An 11,268-nucleotide genomic window follows, 5' to 3' on the forward strand; every position below is an offset into this window, starting at 1 on the left:
CAGTGCTGTGACTTCAAGCAATGCACAATGCAGTGCTACCTGCAGGCCACAAACCATCTCTGGATATCCTTCAATACAGACAAGATATATGTCACTGAACAGTACAATGCTGTAAACCATTTTGATAGATAGATAAGATAGATAGATGGATGGATGGATGGATGGATGGATGGATGGATGGATGGATGGATGAAAACAAACCCTATGCTACTAATAATTAAATATTCATGTATAAGATTCTATTTGTGCCATTTAGTTACTAAATAATCAAGAAAACGTGGAATACACAAGAGAAAATTAATGTGATGTATATGATGTATTCCGTGTCATTTTTAGAAGAGAATCCTCCAGTTATTTGAACCACTTGGTCAATTCAAAAAGGTAGTTAAATGAAGTAATGTGTGAAAACACTACAGTATGTATATCCCCACTTGATTTGTTAAACTGCTGTATGTGAACTATTTATAGACTGTACTCACATCAAATGTACATGACACAAATATATATGGTTACAAAATATTTATTTTAACATATTTACCATCGAAGCCATAAAGCACTTTTCATACAGAAATACAACAAACATGCATAGACCAATGTGGCCTGTCCCAAGGTATATTTAACACAGTAAATATAAGCATGTCACTTTACAAATAATAATATAAATATGTATTTAAAAATATCCACATAATAAATTTAATCAGACCAAGGACAGCAGATTACTCTAATCATTCCACCGCTGCTAAAAAAAATAATAATCCAATTTTAGCTCATGTGAGAGTTATCCATAATTCCACTCACTGCTTTCCATGAGCACACCAACCAGCTGCTAAACAATTCTGAGATATGTTAAACATCCAAAATTTAATTAGCTCCAGTGGATTATCAATCAAATTGTGTTTTAAGACAAAAAAAATTCACAGACAAAACAAGCTAAAATATGGGCAGGATGGAAGCACTTCTGTGAATAGACTTGAGGTAGACTTGTATGCATGAAATGTGTCCTCGTTTGATGGCACATCTTTCATTGTCCATTCCCAATGCAAATAAATCCCCATATGCAGCATCTCACGTTTAGAGTTAAGGCATGTATTTCTTACGTTATGGTCCAGCGTTTCACTGTCAGTGTCCCTAGCATTTAATGCTGCCTGACTGCTAACCCAGAGTGTAGTACTACGTCATCCTTCTAAAAACACGTTACAGGAACAGTGCACTCCATAATTCTTCTTCTTTGACAGAAATGTTATTAAGCTAATATTTGGACAATGTGTTTTCATTTCTCTCAGAATGTTTTTTTTTTTTTATACCAGTAACGCTGTATCATAACGCTCCAGAAGTTGGATGGTAGTTCTCACAACTCTAGCTTAAATTCTTCAGCTTTTTTTCTGAATGTATTGAACCATCACGAAGAACGTCTTTGGCACACGCGCTAGTCACTCACTGACAGCAATGCCTTCCAGATTCTAGAAGATTATCAATTGTCAGTTTACCACTATGAGGTTGTCTTCATATGTTTCCAAATTCCTCTCTTTTTATGTGTCCAATGATGTGACACTTCTTTAATTCCATTGGGCATTTTCATTAGCTTGGCAAAGTCGAATGAGTTCTTAATGGAATGTTCAATGTCTTCCAATCTGTAAAAACAATAAATATCTGTTGTTAATGTTATGGTAATTAAAGAGCATTCAAGTAAATATACAGCATGAAATCCACTTGATGTGCCTTTTTACAAAGTGTTTGAAATATAGTACATTTTTAATGTGAGAATAGGCTAAAAGAATTCCCTTATGGTGACCAGTATTGAATATGCTTTGTTATCCCATTACTTGTAACACGTGTGGAAAGTTTCACAACACATGCAAATGGGATTTCTAAAAGCATATCCACTTCAAATTTGCTGTTAAAAGTTCAATTTCCTTTGAAAGTTAAAATACCTTTTTCTCTATTTGTCTGATTATGCTATCAACTAGAATGCATCTGAAAAGCTGTAACATTTGTCTATAGATTATGGACTTATTTTATCATAATACAAACAAAATTGCTATTTTCTGAATTTCTTTGCAAGATATTCAGACATCTCGACTGTTGACAAAACTGCAGGCTTCAAAATCGTTGTAGCTTGTAAATGTCTATTGGAGACGGTCATTGTGAGCTCTTCAGAGAAGGGACTCCTTTTCATAAGTGTCACTTTTATGTCTGAAGCACTTTTCCCCATTATGTGTAGCCGAGCCCCGCTTTCCCCTACCGTAGGTGCGGGGGAACTGGTGGCTAGGTACCGGAGCTCCACGCGATCGGGGAGCTGCTCCGGTGGTTGTGGCCATCTTGTTTTCTCGTGCATGCGCAAGGCAACACATCGCGCATGCGCAGAAGGGATTAAGTACGGAGGCTATTACAAGGGGTTCCGCACACGCGGCCGCGGGACTACGAGTCCCAGAGTCCTTAGAGAGGAACAACACATGGAGCAGTACAGCCAATAGGGCTGAGGGATCCTCGCAAGGCGCAGGAAGGATATACTTTGGCCGAAAGGGAGCGCGCCAATTGGAGCAGAGGAGGCAACAGAGTAAGTCGTGTTCAGGGAGCAGTGCTTAACTGGACTAGGCCTAGATTAGCCCCCACAGGCCCCTGTTAGGTCCTGAACCCCTTCCAGCTTGTGGTGCTGCAGGGAAGGCCCCCAGATAGGGACGCTTCCCCTTAGTTCACCACAGATAGTATTAGTAAACTGGTGACAGGACGCCACACTGTGAGCTACGGCCTGCGGTCTGGGACCAGACCACAGGCACACCATAGACTTTAAGGAGACACTCCAGCTGGAGCTCCCTCAAGAGGCGGATGCCTCCGGCAAAGAGATAGAGGATTCGGCAGACCCGTTTCGTGGGCTCATAGTGCGGTTCTGCGGATCTACCATCACCACATAAACCTGGTCTGGCCTGACACCAGGACAGGTACCACGTGCACCAACAGCCTTACACAGGGGGTAGCACTGCTCCGCACACACTTTGGGTGGGCATTACTCTTGGACACCGTGCGGTTAGGTGCCCAGAGCACCGCAGTACTTAGGGGAAACCTCACCGGGGAGTGGACATAGTGGGGAACCTGGTGTGGGAAATATATCGTGTGGGGTACTACTGTTCTGTGTAATTATTATTAGCTTGCTAGTAAACTGTTAACATTATACCTGTGTGGTGTGTATTACTATTCTTGTATTGGTTCCTGTGAGGGGTTATCCTGCAGAGCTAGGATCCCTCCCAGGTGGAGGCGCTGTACCGAGGAGAACGAGAGCTCACCCCAGGCTCCCAGCGGTGGAGGCTTAGGCCTTCTGTGAGCCACAGTTAAAGGCAGCACACGTAGTTCCCTTAGTTATGGGGAAAGGGGGTTACATGTGTTATTTGTATTATTTGTTATTTATATGATTGTCACGTGTATAACTGCTGTGAAGCGCTATGTACATTAATAGCGCACTATAAATAAAGACATACATACATTGTACAAGAGAACCAACATGAAATCCAAACTGATTTGAACCGCTGCAAAGTTATTGGTCAATAAGCACCCATGTGGTCTCTCACCTTTTCATCTTCTTGCTTCTGCTTGGGTGCTTATGAATGCATTTTCCTCCAAACCTCTGCCCCCTGCAGGCTTTGGCCTCCTGAACTTGGCTCCTGTCTTTTGCAAGAGAAGACTGGGCCCTGCATGAAAATAAACAGAGTCTTGTAAAACACAAATGAAGAAACACCTTTCCCCAACACATACTCCTCAGATAAAGAAAAGCTCTGATACAGGTGTATTTAAAGTGAGCTATGTAAATACTCTGGATGGAACATTTGCACACACCGGAGTTCTGTTGCAGTTTGGCAGAAGTCCAGGCATTTCTTGTCTTTACGCTTGGCACAGAGACACCTGCTTGTAGGTTCAGGGAGTTTTTCTGTGTCTGTGTCCTGCAATGCCCGTCTGATCCGAGGGCCTCCGAGACCGTAAGGCACCGTTCGCCTGCAATAAAAAGTTTGCACATTTCAATTTTTTTTCTCCAAAACTAATCTCAATAGCTTGTAATGCTCATAGTGTAGATGCTACTATTTTGTAATCACGGATCCACTGTGATTTTAGAAATTACTTGCATTTTAAAAAAAAACCATGAAAACCCAAATAGCAAACCCAGTAATAATTATGTGCTATATATTAAATCACAGTATCTTTTGTATATAAATTAATTTTATTTTACATATCTGTTATTGAAGTTATAAATGGTTGCATTTGAATGAATCTGCAAAACAAACATAATGACCACACACAATACAATTGTTACATATGATTGATCATTCTGACCAAGCTAATGTTTCACACAATTAATTGCCCTTTCACTTTATACGATTTGCTTTAGCATAAACATATTTTGTATCAATACTGAAATTGTTACTTAGCAGCAAATGTTATAAACTACACACTTCTCTCACAGTGCACTGTAGCAGTAACCTTTGTACAAGAAAGGCCCTCATTTTCTGCGCACTTAATTATATACAATTTCGCAAATTGCCAGACTCGGTTTCACAGTAGCATACTGTACAAGTACATTACACAGGTTGCTACGTGCATTTTAATTAATAACTTCTTAATGGTTCTTAAATCATAGTTTAGGAGTATATCTCTGTGAATGGCTGGGAGGCATGAAGCAAGGCAAATATTTACAGTTTAGGACATTACACCAGCAGTGCTAAGCAATCAGTGCCACACATAGCTCCTGCCTGTCAGAAGGCTCAAGTCATGTCAACAGAAATGAAGCAGATTTTGCTACTTTGCACTTTACAGTATAAAATCTGCATGCAAATAAGTATACAAAATAGAGGTCAGAAATTATTGGCAGCCAAAGTTATTTGTCTCCAATTTGTTTGGTGTTCAGATAAGGCATGGCCACTATCCATACACAATTTCAAGTTAGGTTTATGCAGTGTTTGCAAACTGTTAAAATTGAGCAGTTTGTTTGCCCAGAGATTAAACGGTTTTGTTTTCTATGTGATTTCTCTATTGGCTGTTTCAGGTACAGTATGCATTGCACAGCCTGTGTTAATTGCATTAAAGCTACTCGCCTCCACATGGATTTACCAACAAGCTCCTCTGTTGTTGCTGCAGAGATCCATGATGAAAACTCAGCAAAGGGCTTGTAAAATGCAGGGGATAGGCATAGGGGTTAGGAAATAGGTAATAAAAGCCAAATATCAAGTAAACTCTAACGTTTTCGAGTAAGCAGACGGAGGACAAATTAGGCGTGCCAAATGGTCATTCATTACCTGCTGTCAATTGCAGTGTTTCTAGGTTTTTATGACTGAGAATAGCAATTATTTCAAAATCAGCTGAGCATCTACTATATTGTGTGGATGTTTTTCTTAAACAATGTCTTCTACGGATTATAATTTGAATGACTCACTGTAATATACAGTATATTCTCTTTATTCAAACAGGTTCATTGGTGCACCTGGTAATATTGTGTATTATATGTAGTGCCTCATTTTATTGTATTGCTTAATCCTATTAATTTGTATTGAAATATGAATGCAGATATTGGATTTGAAACTGTAATTTAACCATCTACACAGTTTAGCAACTCTCTCAAATCATTCCAAAAAGTTATTTTACTTGTGATCAGGAATAGATAGTTTGCAGAATGCAATACATTTTGTTAGGAAAATATTTATAAAACATTGTTGTATATATAGAGTCTTCAGACATTTTGTAAAACTTCATAATGTGCTTAATGACACCCTAATGAGAATATTGCACTATATCAAGAATGAGCTTTGGATATACCAGAAAGGAGACAACTGTGACATCATAAAAGCAGACTCTTATGATCCTACAAGCTCAAGAGAACAACAATAAACATATACTGTATTAGTAATATTCCTGTTAATCCAACAAAAAAACCTTTTAAACATGCAATTAGATACATTTTCCCCATGACCACTGGAGATTCAATTGCTTTGAACTATAAGCCCAATAATGAGATGCTGAGGCTGAAGTGAGGTGCAGGAGAAAGATACTGGACTTACTCAGGGGTGTTGATCCATATGATGTCCAGGTGACAGAAATAGACACACTCTTTGTCCATCAGAGAAGAACAGGAGCAGCGTTTAAACCTGCGTGGTGGCCAGGGAGAGCCAGAGGAGCGGTGAGCAGCAGCCACTTCAGCAGGAGCTGGAGATCCATCATGGAGGGAGAGTGGGCTGCCTGACACTGCAAAGAGAGCATATGCTGTGTTAGCTGAGAAGGCCCAATGGCTCTGGGTCCAGATACACAATGATCTATGATGAGACATTCCCTCATTGTTCCTTACGTGTGTGCCTGCTGCTTTTGCTGCTCTGCAAACAGTGGATGCCCCTGGTTTTAACTCTGCTGCTATGCAAACAGAGGATGCCCCTGGTTAAACACAGAGCATAAACTATATTGCATTTGGGCATATGTAATTTACTTTAACATAACCAGCACAGTATCCTCTGATTGAGAACACACATTATGGACAATGCTGCCTCTTCGGTAGAGATGTAAAGGAACAGTCCTCCTCCTAGACCTAGACAATCTGCAGATTCAACCTCTAACTCGATATACATTCTATGCAGGGAACCTGAATAATCAAATGCACTCTGACACAGATCTATCTACCCAGAGACAATAAACAAAAATGTGTTCCCATAAATGTTTGGAATCTATATATATTAAAGATTATAATCTGGGCACAGAAGAACTAGGAAGGTATTGTGGGGTATATGTATCAATATCCACAGGCTGCAAAATTGGTGCCAAAATGTACCATCATTGTCTTTAAAGGGGAAAAAATAAATGTTGCCATTAGTAAACGAACTGCAATTTTTTGTGTGCCAGTTTAGCAGCCAGGAGACTTATAAAGTGCCCTCCCTACGGCATAGGCAGTGATGTGGTAGCATTGTACATTACATGTGCCAGAACAGGTTACATATATTGCAATAAGCAAAGCTCCAGCTGGCGTCTATTATTGTGCAAGTTTTGTTAACTGTGACGCAATTGAGTTAAATCCATTAGGTAATGGTAACTGCAATGAACAAGAAAGTGAGCATGAATGCAGAATGTCCCTGATTATCATTAGAGCATTCCTGCAATACAGTACAAAGCAAGCAGTACTTAGGGAACGAATAATGGGGTTATAGATTGTAAGCTCTCTGGAGGCAGGGTATCTTTTTGCTTTATGTTATCATTTTACCTGTTGCACGTAATGCCATTCTTTGTCATTTAATTACCTCCTATTGTAATGTAGGGAAGCGTTGTGTACATTGTTGGCACGGTATAAATAAACTGATAGATACATATAGTATTGCACAGTATATACTGTAGTTACTGTAAATATGGGCAGCGTGTGTTATCCATGTGCTGTTTCCATAGGTGAGTGTTACCAATGAGCAGCTGTAAAAGATCTGAGATTCTGTGCAGCACCAAGGGGAAACTTTGCAGCTGCAGTAGAAATGCTGCTACTGTATGCACAGATCTTTGTAACAAGTATCTGAAACCAGTGGGCACTGCTGCTGCCTACTCTGCTTGTTCATTAGTTCTGCTACTAAGTTATCTTCTAACCACTGAGACAACATCACAACTACCTGTAAGTCCCATGATTAGAATATACACTGTGCCTGCTGAAAATACATCACACGTCTTATATTACAAGTCACTCAATCACCCCAGAGAAGAAGCAAACTACAGTATCAGAACACCGCGTCCCCTATCTAAGACACTGCATGTAGCCCTATGATAGAGTAAATTAACGTGTACATTTAATGATTGCCACTGTCTCACTACTAAATCACTATTAAACGGAGGGGGGGGAGGCGATGCACTGTACCAGTGCCAGCGGCCTGCAAAACTGGAGGCAAGAAAAAGTAGCACCTGCCTTGTTACAGAGAAAAAAAAACCCCCACTGAAAGCAATGAAACTTCACCCCCTTTCCTCCTATTGTACAGTGTATCAGGTATTTCATGGCATCAGTTTTGCATATTTGGATATATTATCCTCCATGTATATCGTTTAAGGTTTTACCCTACTTCAGTAACTCTGTTAGGGCTACAGTACATTACATTGTGTCCATTGGGTGTTAAAACAGTAACACATAATCCAAGCCATTGGACAGGGCATGTCCTGCAGCCTGCTCACTGAGATCACACCTGCTCACTGAGATCACACCTGCGTTCTGGATCTCCCTGCACCAGGTTTCGCTTCTCTTGATTACTCAGCCAAGCAGCTCCAGGACTTCACACCCTATCATTTCATTTCACAATCGCTCTGCTCCATCCCCTCAAGTCTACATTGTACTACTGTATTTGCTCTTTAAATTGAGTGCTCACTGCGCACGCTACAGTATAACACCCAGGACACGTTTTTTTCCATCCTGACTGTCAGGTTGATCTCCCTGTGAATCCCTTCCTCATAAACACGATCTGCTGCTCTTTGCACCTGATCATTTAAGGCTGCCAACTGCATTCAAAATATAAGAATAAAGCACTATAATAATGATGCCTTTTTATAGGAATGATACATTGTATTAAAAAGTATGTGTGTGTGTTATAATGGCACACAATAATGCCACAATAATAATACTGCTGACATTATTGATGGTAATAATAATAATAATAATAATAATAATAATAGAAATAATATCACAAGAATTACCAGCACTATATAATTGACGCATCTTATAATATAATAGTTTGATTTACTGCTCCTTGGTAAGTAAAATGGGCAAACTAAATGTGCATTTACAGAAACATATTTGTTAATATGTGTTTTGAGGGAGGCAGGTGAGACAAAAACTCTCAGCAATTTCAGTGCCAGTATGTGCAGAATACACAATAAAAAAACTCAACAGACACCAGCCTTATAAACATTCCTTAATATTTACCCCCATGAGTAATTTACCCCCTAGACTGGAGTCAGGGAGGCACGTTGCACATTGTGCAGTAGGAGCCCCCGGCACAATATTCACTACGATCTTGGGGACACCCCAGCTGAACTGCGTGATAATAATCAGGAATGCGGGATTTACTGTGTGCATACTGCTATACTGTGAATGCTAAATTAAGTCATATTTAGTGTGTTAATATCAGCCCATGGAGGTAATGTGTTAACTACACATTTTATCAAAATAATTCCCTTTTGTATACATTTTTCTTTCTATGTATGAGAATCGACAAGAGCTATATGTATTAGCATTATGTGCTAATTCATGAAAAGGCTGAGGTATTAACACTAGCTCAGTGATCTGTGCAGTAGCACCTTGCAACTATTAGATTCCTCATTTCCAAGTTCTTCTAGATAAATTGCATGATATTTAAACATAAAGAACATATATGTCATACATATAAACATCATATCAACATCTAGATAAGGAAAATCCAAATATCCTGTTCAATGCAATAATAGGAGTTTACTGTACCTGTTCCATGTGCCCCGTGAAACAGCACAAACAGCAGAGAAAGAACCATCTGTAAATCCATTGTGAAACTGGACAAATACATCTTCTAGGTGATGAGCAATAAAAAGAAAGCAATCCCCAAAAAAATTCTGTTAATAAATTATTTTAATAGGTATGCTCTGTCGCCCTTTTTTTTATATTTTAGAAAAAGAAAAAAATATATAGAACTTTCCCCTAGTATTGATAAATGAGATTAAATGTTCTTAATCAATTATCCAAAGTCCAATCAGAAGAAGTAGATCAGGGGGTTCTTAGTCCTTTGAGAGGTCCCAACAAGATTGTGGTTCAGCCAGCTTTCCTCTTCCTTTTTATATTGAACCGCCATAGAGTTTGTAAACAGCCCTGAATGTATATTATCCTGAGACAATGTTATTGTGCTATTAGTCACCGAGAAGCAACGTGCAGACTGAGATAAGGGTAGGCTGGAAAGGAAATCTCTGGTAACCTCACAGAGGGAGACGCCGTCTGACAAACCAGGGGCAGGGCTAAGAGAAATCCCTTAGTCCCTTTAAACCTGCCGCTCTGGGTTCCTACCAGTAGGGGGAGTGTCAGCCCTACCTAGAGGACACAGCACACAGAGAGTTCCAGGGCTTGCACTGCACGGAGGATTCTCCTAGTCTCACATCAGTAGAGCTATTGCTTCACCTGTTAACTAAATATTGCCACTGACTGGAAGAACAAGAAATGTATGTCCAGGGTTGCTTAAAAGAACTGAACGTTTTTATTATTTTGCATCACTGCTCTTACTATTAGACAGTTGATAACTTTAATATTATTGAATGTGTCATTGTATTGGAGTGCAAAATCTGCACTCATGGCTTGTCACATCAAACTTTTCTGTTGAATATACAATTATACAGTATTGAGTAATGGGAATGAAATTGTTATTTTCGGGTTATTCATATAGTGCATTTCCATCAGATTTAAGAATACTGGCATCAAAACGATTGGAGCTCAAAAGTTCAAAACCAAAGAGTTATTAGGATATACGGTTTCATTGATGACAAGAGGTATTTTGAACAAATGATGAATAATCAAAGAATAAAGGGATTTTGCCCCTTCTCTGCATAAATAAGCAAATCAGAGAATAGTATGTAGAACAACAACGACTTTCACAATGCACATGTTGTAATGACATCAAATGCCATTAAAATGTGCATCTCATTCCATAATTTGTTAATTGTTTGCTGCATTTATGAAAGAAAAAAGGCTAGTTAGAGGTTCAAAAATCCGTGCTGAAATGAAGGAATTTGGTTGAGAAGTTTCCTGTCCTGTAAACAGGCAGAGAAAAGAAATGATTAATGCGTGTCGAGGAATTTCAGGAATTGAATACATTTACCCCTAAAGACTTTTAGAACTGTGTGCTGTACATGTAGCATGAGATTGTTTTCCATGGTACTGTACTTAACGGCTATGGACAGTAATGGTGGTGCTTGAAATAGAGAATCATTTTCTTGCTGCAGAGAATAAAAAATATATGTTGTGGAAATCTCTGATATTTTTAATTATAAAAATGTTTTTACCTGGAAATACCAAAGCACTGTTTCACGAAAGCAACCAGGGCTAGTTATGTGAGGAAACTCATAGGATAAGAAACTCCTTACAGTGATTATAAATGTATTACTAATAGGTAATGTTAAACAAGCTGGAAGAGGCTACATTTCCTGCTCCTTTCCCTTATTTAGAAGCTGTAATTTAACGTATTAAGTGTGCATTTAAAGTAGTTTTTTTTTTTTTGCTGCTTATTGTTCTGGCACTTTGTTCCCCACAGAAACACCACTGACTTT

General features: G+C 39.1%; 1 protein-coding gene across 1 annotated transcript; it reads right to left on the reverse strand.

Annotated features, from left to right (window-relative positions):
• Positions 1-504: 504 nt before the first annotated feature.
• LOC142487032 (endothelin-1-like) lies at positions 505-9,913 on the reverse strand. The gene is made up of 5 exons (XM_075585695.1): positions 9,443-9,913; positions 6,039-6,222; positions 3,829-3,984; positions 3,564-3,683; positions 505-1,631 (listed from the first exon to the last, which is right to left on the reverse strand). The coding sequence occupies exons 1-5, from the start codon at positions 9,522-9,524 to the stop codon at positions 1,490-1,492; spliced, it is 684 nt and encodes a 227-aa protein (XP_075441810.1). The 5' UTR covers positions 9,525-9,913; the 3' UTR covers positions 505-1,489.
• Between the last annotated feature and the right edge of the window lie 1,355 nt (positions 9,914-11,268).

This window comes from Ascaphus truei, chromosome 2 (assembly GCF_040206685.1).
Source record: "Ascaphus truei isolate aAscTru1 chromosome 2, aAscTru1.hap1, whole genome shotgun sequence".
Classification (NCBI taxonomy): Eukaryota; Metazoa; Chordata; class Amphibia; order Anura; family Ascaphidae; genus Ascaphus; species Ascaphus truei.